Raw genomic sequence first — 22,657 nt, 5'->3', positions numbered from 1 at the left:
TTCGCACAGGCCTACTAATATACACAATAAACAAATTTTTATAATGATATGGACCAGTATCCAATATCAATCAGTAAAGCACATACATAATTTGTAATTTGTTTGTAGCTTTTTTTTTCGGAATGTAGCATTTTTTTTTTCCTCCTGTGAAAATTTTGTTGCATGGTGCGCACGCATCGTAATAATGCGCCAAAAGAAGTATAACTTCAAAACCTATATGTAAAAGGTAGAGCCCATGGAAAATGGTAAATAAAACTGCCTGATTTCGGTGCTATATTTCGGTGGTATATTTCAGTAAAAAAAATTTTTTTTTGTTCAATGAGTGCATTTGTTCTACTAATTATTTAATTTCATGATACACACACAAAGCTGTACATGATATTTGATACAGCAATCACTAGATTCCTGCGTAAGCCTTAGAGAAGTGGAAATGTTATCTAGTAGATAATATACACATTACTTAAATTTTACATCACAAATAGTGTCTAGAATTTTACAGTCTGTTTTTCTGTATTTAACATTTTGAGTATTAAATAGGCCTATGCTATGTTCCTGCACAAAACTTTATAGAATTAATTTTTTCCTGTCAGGAGAACTGTCCACTTTGGCCAAATAGTTTGGTAAACATGTAAGAAAGGGTTCCCTAAAAAATAAGTTAATTACTATGATTATAGTACATGTAAAATTTCAGGCTCAAAAGTATTTTTTTTTTAATTTACTATAATTTTGTTTTACTACACATTTTCCGGCCTCTATCCCATCAAATTGTGTTTATTAGGACGTTAGAACCGTAACACAATTCCTTGACTTACCTTTCATGTATTCATTTAACCATTCCCTCATAGCTGGGTGATCTAGCTTCTCTAGGGAAATATTTGCAGAAACAAATGCACGCACTGTATTGCTTGCAAATTTGACCTTAATTTCCTTTGCTTGTTTATGGAGAACAATATTATCCTCGAGTGTCACTTGCCTTTTGACTCCAAAACCTGATGGTAATGTTTGACTTTTTTTCTTCTCTAAATGAGATGCTCGCTGTTTGCAGTGATTTCACAAGTATCTTTCCTTCTCCAATCTACTAACGTATTGCAAAATTTACACATTATTATCAACTTTTCTTTATTAAAAACAATGAACCCTTCATACTCGTATTCTTTAGCTCGTTCCAACACTGGTACGACCTTAGGCATTGTGAAGTATCAAGTAAACTTCAAACAAAACAAACCGCAACTACCTATTTTCGTTCACATTTAACTATTTACATGGAACGTAGTATCTTTTCAAACCTCATTTGGTCATTTCACATGACCGGCGTATTACGACGTTAAAATCCCATAACCTCTCTGTTATTATTTACAAGCAATAAAACAACGGACCAGAGATAAGTATCTTTGCAATGGAAACGAATATGGCCAAACGGCTAACTTCATCCACATCCCGCTAGGAACGCTGATAAATGGTTGCCGCTTTCAGGCCGAGTGTTTGGTATTTATTTTGTTTCAACGTATCTATGGTGCATCTCATAATAAAGATGGCTTACGATGTTTTGGTTTACTAAACGAATACGTTTTACGGCAAAAGTATTATTGTGAAACTTAATATTCATATCGCGTTAAGATTCTGACATTTCACGAATATTTAGTTAAACAACAAGAATATCGCGAATAGTAATGAATTTCGCGGCATCGCCAGTTATTTCGTGAAAACGAAATGCTGTAAAATCAAAATAGGAGTTTGGAAACACATTTGTAAGTGCTTAGAATGTAGTTCCAAAGTAGTTCATAAAATTTCGTGATTTCGTTATTAACGAAATTCGAGTACCTCTAGTAAAAGGGCTAAAGGGAGTGATAATTCAGGGGGGTTGGGTTGGGTTGGGTTGGGTTGGGTTGGGTTGGGGGGGGGGGGGGGGGGGGGCGGCAGTTCAACTACCAGAGCGGAAGGAAGACATAGGAAGTGCGATAGAACAGACATTAAAAGGTTAAAAACTACAAATACCTGGTGAATCAATTTCAAGACTTTTAAAGGACATTGTCATATAATTTTCTTATTACTTGATGATTATACATGATTATTTTTGGTCCATGATTAAAATAAACATAATAAGAAATATATACATACTACAGTAAATCCCATCCAAGATAATCCCGCATTATAAATTTTCCCACATAATAATAATAATTAACATTAGCCACTCCCTTGAATTTCACCATATTACCATGTGTATATTCATTTTGGTCGTAACATTTGAAGCGTCAGGATCGCCGCTTCATTTGAAAACCGCGCGTCTGCGCGGGCGTAGGCACGTCGTCCCCTCCCTCCGTCCCCCTCTTGGTGTGTGCTTGCTTGCTCCTCGCCTCCCCTCCTCCGGTCGGCGCATGCGCGCTGCACCGAACCTATGCCTTATATACCGCTGTAAAGTCTTTATTTGGTCTTGTTTGTCTTGTCTCGTCTAGCTTGTCTGGTCTCGTCTTAATCTCTTTCGAGAGCTCGAGTAGTTTTGTAATCCAGCATGTAGTCAGTCAGTTATGATTAAAATTGTACGACATGCGCAACCTCGGGGGAAAGAAAATGTAAGTTGGAGTGAGGCGGTGGCCCTTGCCATAATGTAAGCGTTTGTAAATTTTTGTCTATTTTGGTTAAATTCCCTTTCGATCGCCACCTAGAAAAATTACGTTTGGATTTAATTTAATTTAACTTAACTTAATTTAACTTCACTTTGTTGGTAACTGTTCTCCCCTGAGACGTAGACGTACATAAAACGTAACTTGATTAATTTGTTTCAAAATGTAACTTATGTCTGTAACGCAATGTTTCACGCAATGTTTCCCGGCGTAACTAGTTAAACTTAAAACGTAAATGGAAATCTGTTCTTTACCTTTTTGTGGCCTTGATTATGGCTCCTTCACTTAAAATGTTTTCTGTGTGTTAAGCACTTTAATAGATTTTGTGGACCATATTGGTTGTTGTTAATTAAGTAATCAATTTTTTTTGGCCTAATTAAAAATTTATTAATGTTGAATACTGTTGCTGTGTAACAAATACCTATCCTCAATCCTTGCCATGCTATGGCCTCCCACCTCGCCCTTATGCTTATAGGCATTACACATTTACAATGCGATAACATTTTCTACGTTAAATGTTTGAAATTGCACTATCATTATTTATAAAACTACGATAAATCAACACTTTTAGCTGAAGTTCAATGTTTACAAAACATCTTAAGCCATACATAAAGTGAACCGTGTGGTAACTGTGATACATTACATTCCACACAAAATGGCACCTTTTCACTAGCGCTATAGGCACGAAGATATCTTGAACTACCATGTTTTCTCACATAATCGTCACACATTTTATTCTAAAATCAAGTTTGAAAAGTAGGGGTGCGACGATTATGAGGAAAAAAAAAATTTTGTTACCGTATTTACTCGCATATAGGTTGCGGCAATTTTACCAGATTTGATGGGGAAAAAATGAAGTGCGACCTATATGTGAAGAAAATTTTTTTAAAATTTTTGAGGAATTTTTTTTTTGCAATACAGTAGAATCCCGCCGATGCGACCCCTCTCTGATGCTTCCATTCCGTTTATACGACCGTTTTTTTTGAGAAACCGTGAAAAATTTGAGCAGAGAAAGTCGAAAATTTGAGTAAAATCGGCTGAAAAACAAGTCTGTTACACTTTGTTGGGCGCTATGTGTTCACGTTTATCTTGGGTTTATCTTGGCGAGAGCTGTAATGTAAGCAGGCAGGCATACAAAAGACGGCTAAAAATAGATACCACCCCTCTAGACTGTCCACGCGGCAGTGTCTAGCCGAGCTCGGCGCGTCCACTATCGCACGAAAAGCCGTCTCAGCTGTCATGTTATCTTACCCCCCCCCCCCCCCCGCAAGAAAAGCCCCTGTGGTAGCTTCTGCGAGAGCATAAGAAACTCGTCCGGCCAGGCGTCATACGTGACGTGACGCTTACCTCTCCCATCCCCTGCTAATTCTTCAAGAGCCACAAGCCATTTAAACCCCCCCCCCCCCCCCCCCTTTTTCCAACTAATATTTCAACACATTCCCTCCCTTATTTCAACCTTCTGCATGAGAAACTGTCAGCATCCTCCTCCCCTCCCACACCGCGTGCGGCAAAAGCCAGGTTGTATAGGTATAGTCCATTCTCGGTAAAATAAATATTTTTGTGGGCTTATACGACTGTCCTTCGCCGTTAATAAGTGTTTTTTTTTTTTCCTTTTTTTTTACGCTGTGAAGGGTCGTGGAAAAGATAATTGCTTGAGCTGTCAAAATAAACATCGCTGACGGCAAGGGCGGGAGCGCATCCTGTCGATCTGTCGCTGTGATTATCTACTCCAAAAACTAACTTGACTTCAATTTTCTATATTCGGTTATTACGACTACTTGTTGTTACAACAATTTATCACGCCATTATCAGCTCTCGTAGCGGAGTTTTACAGTACCCGTTAACTCTTTCGTACACGGCGCGCCGGCCGTTCGCGTCATTAAATTACTGGTGTGACCTATATGGGGGGAATCTTAAATACCAAATTCAAGACCTCAAATTATGGGTGCGACCTATATGCGATGGCGACCTATATGCGAGTAAATACGGTAGTTAAGTTATTCATAAAAACAAAACCCGTTCATGGAAAGTACGTTTATTTAAAAAAAAAAAAAAAAAAAAAAAAAAAAGTGGAGTATACAAGAGCACACCAAACAATTTATATTAATAATTCATTTAACAAAAACCTTTCTTCAACTTTAAATAGAAAAACAAAATATTTGACACGAACGCAAGCGACTTGAATCTGTGACGTGAACTAATGCATAACTACCGCGAAAGAATGCGGGCTATCAAATGTAGTTAACTCGGCACTCGTCAGAGAACGGGCATTGCATGCAATTGGCTAGATATCAATATTCGACTACGTGCGCAACATACGGGAAGCAACATAACCAAACATGAATGATGCCAACTGGCCCTGGCTATATGTTTACAAGCGGTACACCGCAGTGACGCAGATGATCAGATAAAGAAAATAACGTTTAAAAACGTCTTTAAAAGAACATTTACACGTCAGACAACTTTGTATTTCCGTTAATTATATAAGTAAGTGGTAATGTCCGAATAAATATTAGATCTCTACTTTAAAATACGTTTTATACGGAAAAGATACCTACACAAAGCGCTTTGCATCTACTAGCGGGATCAAAAACATGATGCGAGTTTACACGAGAAGTTTTTTTATACCAATTTTGACAGCCTAAAATATAGGTGCGACAACTATGCGATAAAAGAGGGTATATGAGAATAATGTGCAGCGGTGAAGAATGTAGAAAAATTTGAAGTGAAAGTCATTCTGATGTGGAAGAGAAAAAAAATATGTATATTTTATAGGTGAAGGGACAACAAAATAACATACACCTAAATGACCGCGCAGTAGATTAGGAATTACCGTATTTACTCGTGTATAGCGCGCCCTCGTGTATAGCGCGCACCACGATTTTTGCAACTAATTCCAAAGAAAAAAAAATTGAAATTTTTTTTTCCCCCAAAATAAATTTTACTAACATTTTGTGGTACCTGATTATTTAAATTGATGTGTGGTGATGCGTCAGGAAAATACATAAACTCTGCTGTCTAAACGGAAGATAATGAAGCGCTATATCGTCACAACTGGTACGTGGAAGGAAGGAAGGGAGGGAGGCGTGCCGCGCTACGTTGCTAAGCTGGCGCGGAGAACTTGATGACTCACCGGTGAGGAATGGAGGAAGCGAAGAAGTTGCCGGGGGGGGGGGGGGGGGAACTGGTGACAACATTCTCTCTTTCTCTCTCTCTCTTTTTACTAGCTTCTGAGCTGACTTTCTGTAAAGGGGGGAGGTCTAAAAATAAACAAGAGACCATGATGTGCGAGCTTGCGCGCGTGTGTGTGTGTGTGTGTGTGTGTGTGTGTGTGTGAAACAGAGGCCTTGTTGCTTGTGCGTATGTGTGGGGGCTGGCCAGAAACGTCACCCGTCACCCGGCAGTTAACGACTTCCACTCCTCCTCCCCGCCACCCCCCCCCCCCCCCCCAAAAATTTTTTTTCCTTATTTTTTTCCTTTACTTGAGGGGAAAAAAGGGCGCGCTATACACGAGTATATACGGTATATTAAACAAAGAAAGGTGAATAAAGGAAACTCACCTCTGATTTACTGTACAGTTTTGCCTTCTGCAAGTTGTGGATTACAGTGATGTGAAATGGGGCCCCCTCTACATGCTCTATGTCCAATTCCTGAAATAGAAAACACCAATAATTTGGACTGATTGATATTCAAAACCAATTTATAAACTTGTATATAATCTAAGTAATGAAGATACATGTTTTATCACTTTTATGTTTGTGCTGAATAATTATAATATTGATTGCTGATGTTATATAAAAAAAACATACATTCCAGTCATTTACATATATTCTCTTCGAAGTTTGTTTGCTGTGTTACAAATCTATGATGTACAGCATGTCATTCCAAATTGGCCTTGTTTTTAAATGTAAATCAACATTATGAAACTTATATTTTGTATCAACTTTGAACAAACTGACAACTAAAACCAGGACCTGAACACAAGACGGAACTAACCATACCGATAACTATCACAGTCATAGTACACTATGACCACAAAAGTTTGCGAGCTATCAAATAAACATGGATTGTACCCTCTTGTGTAATCAACAATTAAGTAGTTTTTAAATCACTTTCACCACTATCAAGAGATAGAAAACTATTTTTAATATCATAAAGTCATTCCAAAAAATAACAATTACAGTAGAATCCCTCCCGAACGACCGCCCTCTGGAACGACCATTCCGTAAGAACGACCAGTTTTCGAGGAACCGTGAAAAAATTTGAAAAAAAAATGAGTAAAATCGGATGAAAAACAAGTGCGCTACACACCATGTACGGCGCTGCGCGTCACGTTTTTCTTGGCGAGCGCTGTACTGTTAGTGCAGTGATAACTAACATTTTTTACTGTTGCTACAACCTCTACTTAGGTCAATAGTTACCTATTATTGATTCACTTATAGTTAAATCATAGTTTAATTATGTACTTTTCAATTGAACTCCTGAATAACAGTATATCATTCAATACATTACACAAAAGAAAGTTTTGTTTTAGTCATTAGTCTCCCAAAGTAAAAAAAAAAATATATGCTAGAATGACATGTGCCAACGTCATTTTATCTTAAATTGTTTCTACATTCAGCTGACATAGAGAGTTTTGTAAATGGAAAATAATTGTTGTTTACGAAATGTTCCTACCGACGGCTGTCAGGGCAGCGGAGACGCACCTTGAAGGACAGCAGCTCGCAGCGCACGTCCCAGCGGGCCACGTCCACGTCGTGGAAGACCAGCTCGAGGGCGTTGTGGAAGCACTCGTCCAGCGGGTGGCAGGTGACCGCGCTGCGCACCGCCGCCGCGGGGAAGTGCACGCAGAGGGGCGTCCCGGCGCCCGTCACCCTGCGGTACTCCGCCTCCACCTCGGGGTCCCCTGCGCGTCCCACAGCACAGCACACCGACCATGTTTACCACGACCCTCGCAGGCGTAATTCAAGGTGTGACTGCTGTGTCTGTTTGGCGACAACCTCTTGTCTCGGTTCAGGGCAGTGTCGCGGACCTGCAAGTGACCGCTCGTGAACTGGACCTCGCCGCCAGAGAACACGGCCTATGTGGAACAGTGCTCGGGTGTGCTGGGGCAGCGACGAGTGCATGGATACCGGCGACACCGACTGGACGGTAGACAACCTGTCTGCGTGCTCAGAGCACGACATATCCGTGACGTTCCTACGTTGAACACTTAGGTCCACACGTACAGTAGTACTAAAACTAAAATTAACAGTAGGAAAAATATACAGCGAAACCCCTTATTTACGTTACCGTTATTTACGTTTTCCCGTTATTTGCACTATATTCTTCAGGTCCCGTTTGGTTCCCATATAGTCCAATACAATACTTTCCCGCGAATTACGTCTCAAAAATCGAATCAATCCCGCTATTTACGTCACGTAACAACCATAAACAACCAGAAAATACCGTGGAGCTAGTAGGCAATGAACATTTTAAATAGCAAAATATACATATTTTATAACATGAAATGTTGCTTTTATTTCTAAACATGTAATAATTTAAGCCTAGGCGTGTAAAAGTACGAGTAATTATAGCAGGAGACAATCTAAAATGCACGAGGGAAAAACGTAAACTCATGAATGTACAAACATGGCTGCTTGTAAGTTCTGATACTGTATTTATGTCACAACTTAGCCGAAATACTGGTACGAGACATAAACTTCACAAGATAAAATGAGCGGTGTCTTGGTAACTGTTTTATACGTCTTTTATAATTTGGGAAGTGTTGTACAGTTGACGCCATATTTTTTAAACTAACCATTTATTTCTGGGGATCGTAAATAATTAATTATTGGTATCAAGACATCATGATAAACGTAAACTTGAACATGTCACGGCAGCGAGAAAACTGGTGCGTATACCAATAAACTGGTATTAGAACTGGATAAAATTGGTACACGGGAGGTGGAGCTTATATTTTTTTCCGCTAAGCTCGCATCTATTGGTTGGCGGCTGATGGCGTCATGAGCCTGGGCGGAGCATAGAGTGCGCATGCGCCGCCGCGTCGTTACAGCAGCTGACCGAGTACAATGACCTTTCTCCGCGTTTGGCGCGCTATTGACGGTAAATATTCAACAATTTGTGGCCTTTTCTTAAAAAATTTTTTACTGTGAGCAATGTGTATGTAGCCCGTATTTGTTATAAACCCTGCCGGTTGCAACTGTATTTATAATTTGGAGAGGCAAATAATCTTGAACAGCCAAAAAAGCAAGCAGAAGAAAATTTCAAATTTATTTTTAGGAAGTAATCAGAAAAACATTTTGGCTTTCATTCTTTTTTTTATTTTTGTCAAATGTGGTAAATTAATAATGGATTAAATACTAAAGTAAAATTTGTTGTTAGTGTGTTTGTACCTGCATTGTAGTATGTGCTATTAAACAAAAGGAAAAAAATTCTAAATAAGGTAAACTGTACTCCTTTTTATACTTTTCCCTTTATTTACACTTTCCCGCTTTTTACACTTTTTTACTTTGTCCCCATGAAAAGTGCAAATAAGGGGTTTTGCTGTATATTTAATTTACAAAGAGAGGAAAAAAAAATATATATTTTTAGTAATTTTGCCCATTAAAACTTGTATTCTGTGCATTTTTAAGGCTAATCACATTTAATATCTGGACTTTCTGTGATCCGGGTAGGATCCGGTCTCATCCAGTCCGGATTAGCAGGCCTCCACTGTATTTCAAAAATCTAGTGTCAAAAGGAAAAGAAGGCACATAAATATACACTTGCCCCATGAGCGTTTATTGCACGGAACTATGTTTAATGTTTACAATGATATATGTAGGTACTGTGAATATAAGAACAATATTAGTATTACTCTTCAGGATTTTTTCAAAATAATAATAAAAAAATTACTTATCAAACCGGAAAACTTCTTTAAATTATGTTTATAGGTCAAGTGCAAAATTAATTAAAGATATCATGCACAAAAAATTCAAAATTAGAAAATTCTTAAATTTGTTTTTCAACCCATTTTATTTCTACCCCTTGCAGTAATAATTAGTGGTATAAACAGTTATTTTTTTACAAGAGTTGTAAATAATAATTTAAGTTTTCATAATAAAGAAGAATGTACCTATTTAATGGCATACATGGTACAGAAATAAAGGTTTTTTTTTTCTACCCATTTTAATCCCTTTGCAGAAATGGTTCGTTTTATTAAAAATTGTTTCAAATAAGTATTAGATAAAAATTATAAGATTTACAAACAATTTGAACGGTTTTTATTGTGTCCCTAATAAGGAAGTTGTGAATTTTTTTTGTTCTCCAGGTTTTCTCACCCCTTGCAGTTATAGTTTGTTGTATCAAAAATATATTTAGATAAAAGTTTTTGGTATTATTCCTACGAGCTATAATACGGAAGTGATATTCGTCATTTTATGGGAGTTATACTGATTTTTCTGTTTACCAAAAAAACTTCCCCACTTTTACCCCTTTGTTAAGATTTTGCTCATTACCAAACTTGACTGATGTTTTCCATTACTAGATTTTATGCATCAGTTTGGAAGTGATTTGTGCAAATTTACGGCTGTTATGTCCATAAATATGTGATAGATAAATAAACTTTTTGTCTTGTCAATGTTTAGGAGTCTAATGGACCACGCAACAAATCTACCTAAAAAGCAAAAAAGAAGGAATTTAAAAGCTAAGCTTTTAAAAAACTTATTTGAAATATTGTTGAAAGATTACTTTTCATTACTTGTTGCTAAACGTACTTAACAGGATGAAGAAAAATATTTTCCAACATCTCCTCTGTAACTATTCTGAGCTTGCTTTCATTGGTAGCTTAAGAAAATGCCCAATTAATTTTTTTTTTTGGATTAAGGATTAGCTACAGCAAAATCCTACATAAACATTTGCTTTCCGTCAACTGTTGGACACCACCTTCAAATGAACCTAAATGAAGCGTATTTCCACGTGCAAACTACGAACACCGCCGTTAACAATCAGTACAGTGGAAGTCTTCCGGCACTCGAACCACTTGTGTTCAGATTCGTTCAGGTGGGTTCCAGGCGCTAACCTCAGCCGCTAGGCGTTACTGTGCTCTTGCCATTTTTAGTTGACTCGGGTTCACTGTTACCGACAGTGTCAGTTTTTATTTCAGTACAGATTTTCCTGTTTCCTACTGGGTTACATTTTAAATTTCACATTTGGTATTCCTTTAAAAAAAAAAATATTTTTTTGACGTTGGATAATCAAGCACAATCGCTAATTGGCAGGGTCACGGTCTGGAACGTGCCAGACACCGTGCGGTCGCCGTGCTGGCTCACCTTCGGCAGGCACGCTCAGCACGTGGCTGCCCGCCAAGTTGGAGATGTTCAGCGGCGACTGCTTCCCCGGCATCACTGGCGGAACAGATGCAGAAACTGTTTCCCTTCGCAAGGTCCCCTGAACACTGACAGAGCACTGCAGTAGCGGTCACAGGCTAACACACATCACAAGCAGTGGGCCGCTGTGGGCACACTTCAAGATGTGGAGTCAGTCAAACACCTCGCCAGAGGTGCAACTGTCAAGCTGCAAAGCGGGAAGCCTTTTTTCCCACAGACGAGAGAGCCAAAACCCGAAGTTCCCAGAAGTTCATGCTCGCTTTTTTTTCCCCCGTACCTTTAATGTAGCTATCCTAACCAAATCAACCGTCCACAATGTTTTAAAGTATTTATAACGTAGCTAACTTAAACCTAATTGACCATTAGTATCCTTTTATCAACACATTTACAATGAACAAAAAAAAACCGAAGATGCACAATCGGGCGTTTGGCTCTCTCGTCTGTGAAAAGAAGGCTTCCCCTGCAAGACTGGGACGAGGGAGTTGGGAGGACTGACACTGGCCAGTGTTGACAACTGTGCACGTATAAGCAATCTGTCTGTGCCTGTCACATCCGTGCATGAGCACAAGCAGTGACGCTCGAAACACCACTACTCTGTTGTGGTGGGAAAGCACAAGACCTATGTGTATACATACCGTATTTACCCATGTACCACCCGCCCCCATGTATGACCCGCACCCCAAATTTTCAACATACTCTCTGGAAAAAAATTTTTTTCACTGTAATGTCTATTTACATGTGCCTGCATAAATAGGGAAAAAGAGTCTGTCATTGTAACAACAAAGAAAACTCTTTATAACTGCAGCACAGAATTTTACTAACACAAATGCATGAAATATTAAGAAAAAAAAAACCAGTAATATTCATTGTCAAAATAGTAGATCAATTTTGCTAAACAACAGACGTAAATTTGGTGAAATAAATTTTAAAATGTTTGTATGCAATAACCACAATCGTTAACTGTTCAGTCCGTTGCAACATCCTGCAAATAAAAATAAAGCTCGTAGTGCCAAATAATTAAAAATAATGAGTGATGCCATAAAACCATTTTATTCAACGTAAAAAAACCCGTAGCAAAAACGTGAGTTGTATTGATACGCATAAAATGGCGCGGGTTGCCAGTTATAGTTAACTCGGTTGTAAACAGAGCGCGCGCGTAGCAAGAAGTTTGCGAGCTATCGCTATCGATCTTCGACTACGTGCGCACGCTCTATACCGAATGATGCCAACTGGCGCTGTTTACGTTTTATAGGTGGATTACAGCGACTCCCGACACGTTACGGATAAAGTTTAATACTTTTAAAAACGTCTTGAAAATACATCAGAATACGTCGTATTACGATTATTTAAATTAGAAAGCGTTAATCTCAGAATAAACCGCGTAAATTGCGGGAAGCAGTTTATACGCGCGTTGTAAACAACGGCAATTTATTGCATTGCATCATATGAGGTTAAAACGGGACCGAAATAAAATGGTGCAAATATCGGGAAAAAGTAAATAACGGTAACGTAAATAAGGGGTTTCGCTGTATTTTCATTGTAATAAATGCGTCCAGCATTCAGTAATGTACTATAAATCCAATTTTTTCAGTCTTCATTGTTGTCCAAAACCTCAAATTTCGTGTATGACCCGCACCCCGACTTTTGAATGTTGTTTTTCAGAAAAAATGTGCGGGTGGTACATGGGTAAATACGGTATTTGAATTTTCAAGTAATACATAATAGTTCATTATTCACATTCAATTAAATTTTGAATGACACTCCGAAATAAAGAAAATTCAGTTCTTTATGAATATTATACATAGCATACCTTGTGAGTTTGTCATATACCAACATTTACAATTAAGTCATTTATGCAAATTAAATATCCAGTTTAGAAGATTTATAGATTTAATCAAATAAATCAACAATAATCAGTATTTTAAACACACAACAAGTATCTCAAGTCTACTGTCTCTCATAAAAGAGTAGCAGAAAAAAAATTGTGTGGATGATTTGAAACAAGGACTACAGTAAATTCCCAATTATCTGTGCCTATGGATGCCTGGACAATTGAAATCCTGTTGGGGGAAAAAAAAAACTGTTTTACAGTAACGGCCGCCCTCATATTTGGGTTGCACCATATTTGTCTTCAGTAGAATTCTGAGCACAAGTACAAGTGAAATCTTTGTGTAATATCTCTCAGCTCATTGTGACATACACAATATGGCACTGTGTTGCCATGCGGTCTTTCTCCATCTGCTGGAGAGGCGGCAGTTACCCCCTCCACAGTTCCTTTAATTTTTCTACCCCTCGGCGGCAAGTTATTCTTTCTTCTCAACCCCTTGTTCTTTCATAAAACTAGCACGCAGAGAAACTTATGCCAGGCTGGAGAAATAGAAGGAATATGCACCAATTCTTCAAGGCGTGCATCACACAGACCTAAGACAGGAAAGTTTCCATAAATCAGAGATCAATGCACCTTCTGGAGCCTTGTCTGCAGTGTTCGTCAAGAAATGTTTCGGTTACAAGCGTGGTAAATAAACAGCCTAAGGAAACTATATTTTTGGCGTTAGAGATGACCCGTCGTTTTAGACATGTGAAAATTGCCTTCACATACGTTGCTGGTTTACAGGTTATTTAAAAAGACTGAAGAGGGAAAGTTAAGCCAACACTGCTCGGGATAACATGGTGCAATCCGTGCACACACGGAGCTGCCGGGCTGACAGCGTGACAAGACGGAGCCTGGAGAGTGAAGCAGCAGTCCAGGCCTCCCGCTCGGGGTGACGTGTGACGTGTGACAGCCGAGGGGGCGGGCGATGTGACAGACGGAAACAGGGTGGTTAAAAATACTGAACGGCCAAGCAAATAAGTGCACCAGAGCGATGCCATATTTTTTTTACAGCTTCAGAGAGTTATTATTAAAAGCACCCAAACCCAAAAATCGGATTATCTGGACCCCGATAATTGAGAGTTTAATGTATATGTGACATTTCCAATTTAAAAACAAAATATTACTTTCATATATTTCATCACACATACCAATAGAGGGAAAATAAAAATAAAGATCGAGAAGCATAGAATACAAAAAAAAAGTCTTTTGCAATAACCATTAAAACTATTAAAAGAAGTGAACATGATAGTTGCAACTGCATATGGACGGAATCAATCTATCACCGTGCGACACAGTATCAGCTTACTTGCAGTACATATCCATGACAAAAGATTCAAAAACAAAATGAACAAACGTATTTCAGATTACAGAGGAAATTAGCAGCAAAATGTGTTTTTTATACATCTGAACTAAAGTGCAAAGTCTAGAAAGTAAAATTGGAGCAGAAGTCCCGCTTCTACTAGCTGTTAGCGACTAAGGCGGTGGTTAAATGTTCAGCCTACATTAGAGAGGACCTAGGTTCGATCCTGGTAGGTTTGAACCATAATTTATGCACGTTTTTGAAGAAAGGGGCTTTGATAAGAGCATCGTTGTCTTACATATCAAGCAAGCATCATTTCGAAATCTATATTAGTTACTTAGTTATAAGCAAAATGAAAATAGCATTGAATCTTATGAGGTTAACGCGGGTTGCGTAGTGCCCCTGAAACACTGGAGTGGCCTTTTAAGCCAGGAAATTTTTCACTTTGATTTTATTGCAACTATGATTAATTTACCACCTACTAATATTTTTCAACTTTTATTATTTTTAACATTATTTTATTAGGGATGGGATCAATGAAATCCTCAAATACCATCAACTCCTCAGTATTCGAAGGATTCATTATTAGAGGAAAAAGATTGGAAGAGAAATATCATAAAGATCAATACTGTTAAGCTGTGAAGTTTACTAGTTCCCATTGCCACGGAGAAGCAGCAGCGAGCGGAGGGCGTAACTCACCGCTGCACACGTAGCGCAGCACGTCGTGGATGGGCATGTCCCACGGCAGACACTGCTTAAGGTACGTCACGTACTCCCCGTTGGCTTCGCCGTCGAACGCCTTGTGGCCGCTGGTGGTGGCGCACGCTATCAGCAGGTTCTTGTCCCCCGAGAACTCAAAGTCCTCCGGCTCGGCGTGCCGGTCCGTCAGCTTCACCCTGCGCACACGGCACTCGCACACTTCACCAGCCATCGGTGCTTCCTCCGGCCGACACACCACAGGCAATACTTGCCCGTCGATGGGATTTCACATCACGTGGTTACGTGCCTGGACGTTGGCTGGAAAATGAATCACGATGAAGGCGTACAGAGATACCTCAAGAAAATACATTAAAAAAAACCAGGCCTTCGATATGACATGTTGACTATCGTGATAATAAGATGGAAATACAAAGTAATACAAAACCAACGTCTATACCTACAAAAATAATCAAAATAACACGTTAAATCAGCGATTAATTTTCATTGCTACTCTATGAATGAATGTATGTGCCGTAGAAACTCATTTTTATATACCAAGGATTCAAGAATTCCCGTGATTAACTTTTTTTTTTACTTGCACCATCACTTTCCCCATAGTATTATTAATGCATTTCTTTACCACTTTATGCTAGAGCATTTCCCAGAACTGATGTTGCAACAGCACTGCACTTAATAGCAAACCATCCGAAAAGTTTAGACGAGACAATAAAGGTTGAAAGTGAATAGTGTGAAGTTTATTATATGTTGCTGCCTGTGGTCACTGCAGCTTTTTTTGCTATTCTATTGTAAACAACATACATTTTTTTGTGCCACATGTCACAGTAATCCATACGACCATGAACCAAAACTTTGGCGACGTAAACACAAAAATTAAGTTCATTTTTATACGTCTACCCTTTAAACTGAGTGTATTATGCATGAGATAAGTTGTAAATGTGGTTTTTACAAAAATAAACTGTGCGTTACTGAGTCAATATTTACCACATTATAAATATTGTGGGAAGGCAGTTGGCAGCACTGAATTTCTAAACATTGCAACGGAAACGTTCGTAACTTTTGCTATCCTAAGCGTAAACGATTGTATTGAAAGTAGTTGTGATTGTTTAATAGGATTGTTTCAGATAAAATTCTGAAATTAATTAAGTGTAAACATGTGATTATATGTAAAATCTAAAAAGAATTGTGTAATAAAATCTCACCATAAAAAGTGGACACTTTGAAGGCCTATGCGAAGCTTCGACTAAGCCAATAAATCAATGCTTTTTTAATAATCAATTTGACTTTGCCAGGAAATTTGCTATTCATTTTATATGAAGCTATGGTTATGATGCAAAGCTTCGCGTCTAATGTGAAGCTAGGTGTTTGTTGCAAAGTTTTAAAAAATAAAAGCCTAAGATTCTCTCATGAAAATATTTAGATTTTTTTTAGTGTCGTACTGTTTTGCACGAATAAGTTTTGTGCCGGAAATTGGGAATTTCGACACCCTTTTAAATTTTTACTATAATTTTAAATTAATTTTGGAAATTTTATTTTTCTAATTTTATTTGGTTACAAGGGGGCGATTTACTTTTGTTAGGCCGGTGTACGCCTCGTGTTTAAACTTTGTGCCAGTAGTCTGAAGCACCTTTCCCAGAGACGTATCTGATATTTTGCAGATCTAATACTTGGCCGGCAACCAGCTTAAAATTTCTCTCGCCTGCAGTCACGTCCCGAGTTTGTAATATTATTTCTCTTCATGACCAAAACTGCATAGAGCAGCTTCTGGGCTCCAAGCTGCTACTTCTCAGAGACCTGCTGAGAGTAGTAAGTCTTGTCACGAACGGGTATCCCATGGACGGTTGTTCCCAGCTTCGTTGCGCCTTTTGTTTCCCCCACTCTTCCCCCTTAGTTCTGAGAAATCCAGGAGCAGTGACCTGACATGAACTTAGCCAAGACGATGGCCTATTTCAAGGACCTTCTCCCTGGTCCTAAAGAGACCTCCGCGACACCTAGCGGCAGAAAAAAGCAACTTCACCCATGGTGGCCAGCGAGCTGAGACTACGCTCGTGACACCTGGCGGCGAGTCAGTTCACCGCCTCCGTTAGTTCCCCTTTACGACACCAGAGTGCAGCGCCGCTACGCCTTATGGCCCTATGCTTCTTCCTCGCGACCTGTAGAAGTCAATTGTTTGTTGCTTCCTGTACCTGCCGGTAGAGACCGCAGCAGTCGCTCTTTGGCGCGAACTACTGAAGTCGTGCGTACAACCACTCGGGCACCTTCGGAAATTTTCGGCCTAGAGCCGAACCTTCCCCCTCCTTTGACCTAGGGCCTCACCGCCCGATTTAATTAGGAGCTTTGTCCGCCATTGCGGCACTCAGTCCTCTGACCTCGGCTACTGACCACGTCTTCTCGACGTCCTCTGCGCTAGGAGGCTTTTCGCGGGAATTGCGAATTCGTGTGCAGAAGAGATGTAGTCAGTTGCTCTAAGGGATGTGATCCCATTTGTTCAGTAGTCGGTCAGTAGTAGTAATTAGTTTAAGTCATGTCTCCAATTTTAAAGTTTTAGTATTTTTTATTTTTTTTCTAAATTTTTGGTTTCGTTCGCGCATCCGCGACTTCTCGGTCCGCGGCATCCTGTTGTCGGCGCAAGACACCTAGTGAGCTCCGAACTCACACCCTGTTTGGTGAGTAATCCGGCCTTTTCCCCCACATTCCCGTTAGTTGGCCTTTTGCGCCGACGGTGTATGACTGTCTGGAAGCAGGTCTAATTCGTTTTGAATTTGACTTGGGTTTCAGACAGGGTCGAAGTGCTGGAGAGACAAATTGCTCCCAGCTCGTGGTCCTGCACCTCCACTGCGGGTCACGTTAGAAGAGATGTTTCCGCGACCCGACGTTATCTTTTGAAGACCGGGGTGGTAATGTAAAATCAACACTCCCCCCCCCCCCTTTCTAGCTACGAACTAACTACATTAATCGAATGAATAGCCTACCAGCGAACAGTGCTTTCCTCAAGAACATGTAGAATGAATAAAACTAATTATCGATGTAATCATTGGACGAATCAAATTTTGGTGTGATACTTATAAATTTTGTTTATGTAATTGTTTGTTGTTAGAGTTGAGTATGTGGTTGTTATAATAATATCGGGCCGGCCCATTCTCGAAAAACTTACATATATTGTTAGTATCATTAAATGGGAAACTTACAAATGCCAAATCAAATGGAAAACAGAATTCATTATTTACATTTTTAAATAAAACAGGGAACCTATAGACCAAGCTACTTGTGTAGTGTTAATTTATTGATGATATACCTTCTTCCCTTAAACGATCCACCAGCTCCCTAGTTGCTTGTGTCAGGGAGTTCCAAATTGTCTTGTTCTCCACCTCGTGCCACCTCTGGTCAATAACTTTATTTTTCTTTGTATTTTGCCCAGCAGTTTCCAAGGACTTTTTATCAAAATAAAATAATTTTATTTTGAGGCACGAGGGGCGTTACAGTTTGGTTACTTAGAAAAATCAAATGTGGTACTTAGTTTTTTTTTTTGAATGCTAAATATTAGGCATTGTTAGATTAAAAATTTTTATTGAATGGTGCTATGTTATATATAGGTCCTGAATGTTTTATCACCTAATCAGTTTAAACATTACAAACATAAAAATATATATTTTTTGACGCCATTCCAGTAAGAGTTATACAGCCTAGCCGATAAAAATATTTGCAATTTGATTTGACCTTGCGAATATTTTAAACAATCAATCTTACATTCGCTCCACATAAAAAAAAAACTAGTATTCATACAGGTCCAACATTTCAAGATGCTTTTTACATGCACGTCTCTTACTCAAGAACCAAATAAATTTCACGTTCAACTTTTTGAACGATCAAGAAGAACTGCAAGACTGGATGGATTTACTTTTTTTCACCGAGTGAGATATGAATTTATTGTAAATGGGTTAGGGATCACGGTGCAGTAACATATTGAAACTGCATGTAACCGAGGACCTGTGGATCTGTTGGAAGCGGAAGGAAGCGTGCACGCCGGCTCTGATGCACGGACCTGCTGAGGCACATGTCGGGCACCAGCATGACGAGGTGCGGCTGGCGCTGCTGGGCGCAGTGGGCCACCTCCTTCTCCGAGAGGCAGCTCCCGCAGCGGTGCTCCGTCGCGTCCACCGGCATCATGTACTTGTGGCTGCGCTCGAAGCCGTGGCCCGCGAAGTAGAACACCCCTGCTCGCACACAGCACACGGCCCGCTCCCGTCCCCCTCAATCCCCACGGCCAATCCTGCTTTCCACAATTTCAAATTGGATATCAAATATTTTTAAATCAAATTAAAATATGTACTGAAAATATGTTTTTTCACCTTTAACAAAAACAGTAAAATGAAAAACATACTGATTATTTGTAACATATTATGTTGTAGACAACAAATACAAATTTCTGAATAATTCGTCTTTGCATCAAACACGGTTACACTATCATTCAAATTATTTTGTGAGTGAGTCCTACTTGCAGGGGCACATGCAAGGGAGCAGGGTGATGGGGAATATAACCCCCCCCCCCCCCCTCCTGAAATTATAAAAAAAAATCTATCATTCCTCCAAGAAATGGAAAGAATTCGAAGCCAATAACGAGCAAAGTGGTTCTACTCAAATCCCCTCTCCCAACCCCCAAATAAAAATTATGTGTATGCTCCTGCCCACTGTCTGCACCTATTGGTAACAAATATTTAAAAATACTATTCCATTTGAAATGTTGAATAGAATGTCCAATTATTCTATTTTTGAACTCGTAATTAGATGATGCTTCAGACCCCTGGCTCACCGTACGCCGCCTTGCGGAGCAGGCTGCAGAACAGGCGGAGGGCCCCCCGCATCTCCACCAGGGTGAGGTCCTTCAGGGCGATCACCATGAAGCCCTTGGTCCTGAGGATCTGGGCCAGCGTCTTCACGTCCTGCCACGGGGTCCTCAGCGGCTGGTGGGCGTAGCTCCTGTTGCCGATCAGCAGGGCCACCTTGACGCTCACTGCGAGACCACCACGCACGCACGCATTACTGCACCATCATCTCGACCTCATCTACAAAGTTCTTATACATCACTACATAGTATAGAACAAAGTCGCTTCCCGCTGTCTGTCCCTATGCATGCTTAGATCTTTAAAACCACGCAACGGATTTTGACGCGGTTTTTTTTAATAGATAGAGTGATTAAAGAGGAAGGTTTATATAGTAATATAGTAGAGAAACACTGATAATTTTAGAGGTTTCTAATGTGATGTCGTAAATAAACACTTTTTTTTTTGCGCTTACATTGTAAACGCTGGCTGAACCATACGAGATAGATCAAAATAATGTACTACAGTATTGTACACCTTAAAAAGGTCTACAAAAAAGTTCACGATGGTATATGTCTATCTCTTAGGGATAACCCACAATAACCATTTTTTATCCTTTACTTTTTATGAGAAATAATGGCTTATTTACGAAGTGATTTTAAGCAATACAGCATTAATCCTTATCCAATTAAGTACCTTCAATACATTGTGCATTTAATATAGATTAAAATGAATAAATCGCAGGGTCAAACTTTCAACGTTGCAGGCTTAGATTTGAGCGTTGAGTGTTTTTCACATGGCCAATTTTATGTCGCTCTTTCAAGAGTAACCTCTAAAAAAACATGTTTGTATTGTCTAATGACAAAAAAACTGTGAACATTGTATATAAAGACATTCTGTAGTATATTCAGTATCAGCATTGCACCCGTGCGGTCGCTAGTTAACTATAAATTCATTATCTCAATTGGTGAAAACAATAAATCAATCCAGTCTTGCATGAAATTTTTGGTTCCTGAGTAAGAGATGTGCATATTGAAGCATCTCAAAATGTTAGACCTGTACGAATACTAGTTTTTTTTATGTGAAGCGAATATAAAATTGATTGTTTAAAATATTCGCAAAGTCAAATCAAAATTGCAAGTATTGTTATCAGCAAGGCTGTATAACACTGACCGGATTGACTTGAAAAAAAAAAAGGTTGGCTGTAAAGTCGGTTTACGGACGATAATTTTACGTGATAATGTCATAAGAAAACATTGATGAAAAATTGCATACTTTTTAATTTTTAAACATTATTTGCAGTTTTTTGCAAATTTAATTTAAATAATTGGTTTAAATATAATCACAAACAATCAGTTAAAAAGCCCACCTTAACCTGTTTGATATTATAGAAGATTTTCTCGAACGGTGGTTGGCCGGTTCTTGCACGCTCGGCTCAGGCGGAACGTGCCGGCGTTCATTGATTTATAAGACGTTATCATGTCAAAAAAATATTTTTACGTTTGTAATGTTTGAACTGATAACATAAGGTGATAAAACATTTGGGACCTGTATATTACACCATTCAATAAAAATGATAATCTCCCTGGGCACTAGGTGTTCTGTCTCACTACAGCAACTACCTGGCTTGTTAACATTACGTGTCTTATTTCACATACCAGCAATTATTATACATAGTTAATTTATAGTATTTTTCAATTTCACTAGTTCTTGATTTTTCAAAGACCATGAAACAGTGTCTACTAACAGTATTATTACATTTATAGTTATTCTGACAGGGAAAAAAATTTAATTCTATGCTAAACACTAATTTGGTATTATTTTTACAGCTGAAAATATTTGTGGCACACAGTAACTGTTAATAATAATAAGCATTCTATACAATTATTAGCTATGCTCAAACAAGCCAATTTTTTTAAAATGTTAAATTATATTTTTAAAAAATTGCTGACAAAAAGTTGAAACCAAGTTGGTATCTTTCAATTACATTGTAGAAAATAAAAAAAAATTAATATTATCAGATGATGCTTTTGATTAAATAAAACCGGATAACGTGTTTCCAAAATTCTCATTCCAAGTTTTACTTTACAAAATGCAATGTTTCAGACACATTTTAAATATTAATTACATTACAAAGTTGTGTCTTAAGCTACTGTGATCCCCAGAGCTAATAGTACATAGTCATTGTGCATTAGAAAGAGAGAGAGCAAATAAACATTAAAATGCATAGAGCAAGCTAAGGATGACACAGGCATAGCCATCCTGCTCATGTGGCAAGAGACCACAAACTTGTGGTGTACTGATATGAAATACACTATAATTTTACTGAACCAATCTAACAAAAGTTTCACTACATAGTGCTTTAATATTGCAAGGTTCTTAGCTAATGAATGTTGGTTTTTGCATATAAATCATTTTTTAAAAAAGCCCTTTTAGCCACATTTTCACATTAAAAATGTCTATAAATTGAAACACCTGGTTTTGTTCTGGTTTTAAAATTTTGTTTAGTTACGTTAGTATTTTTAGCAATTGTGTTGTAATTCTTATTTTTTTGACAGTTTAATTTAGTTAATTTTTAGGTTGAGTTTGTAATATATTTTTTCTAATTGGCAATTTGTTTGGGAACAGGCCTAAAAGAAGTAAATGTTACGTTGTCATTACCTCAAATGATCTGAAAGCTAGGAGAACATTCAGGTTTAGTAGAATTTATATTGCATTTAGTATACTGTAAATATTTTTAGAGTATTTTTTATGTTATTTTTAGCTAGAGATTTCTATAAACTAATGTTTTACTTGGCTAACTTAGTTATAGACAGGCGCTATAAAAAACAAAAGAGTGCAAGAACTATTTTCTTTGCATGTGTGCCGATGGCGATATGATCACGTGTTGCTCCGCGCGTAAGCAGTGGAAGAGAGGTGTGGTGTAAACAGTTAGCCATGAGCCGCGAATACGTGTT

General features: G+C 38.6%; 1 protein-coding gene across 3 annotated transcripts in view; it reads right to left on the bottom strand.

Annotated features, from left to right (window-relative positions):
• The window catches only part of LOC134540451 (mucosa-associated lymphoid tissue lymphoma translocation protein 1 homolog), a 64,457-nt gene that overhangs the window by 2,277 nt on the left and 39,523 nt on the right, over nt 1–22,657 (bottom strand). For all 3 annotated transcript variants that reach the window (XM_063383211.1, XM_063383212.1, XM_063383213.1), the window contains 6 exons: nt 19,691–19,891; nt 18,923–19,094; nt 14,863–15,059; nt 10,934–11,008; nt 7,328–7,527; nt 6,182–6,271 (listed from right to left, as the gene is read on the bottom strand). In XM_063383211.1, coding sequence (XP_063239281.1) covers nt 6,182–6,271; nt 7,328–7,527; nt 10,934–11,008; nt 14,863–15,059; nt 18,923–19,094; nt 19,691–19,891 — 935 coding nt within the window. The remainder of the gene's footprint in view (nt 1–6,181; nt 6,272–7,327; nt 7,528–10,933; nt 11,009–14,862; nt 15,060–18,922; nt 19,095–19,690; nt 19,892–22,657) is intronic.

This window comes from Bacillus rossius, chromosome 16 (genome assembly GCF_032445375.1).
Source record: "Bacillus rossius redtenbacheri isolate Brsri chromosome 16, Brsri_v3, whole genome shotgun sequence".
In the NCBI taxonomy this organism is placed as follows: Eukaryota; Metazoa; Arthropoda; class Insecta; order Phasmatodea; family Bacillidae; genus Bacillus; species Bacillus rossius.
The sequence above is the reverse complement of the archived record's forward strand: the minus strand, read 5'-3'. Positions and strand labels throughout refer to the sequence as shown.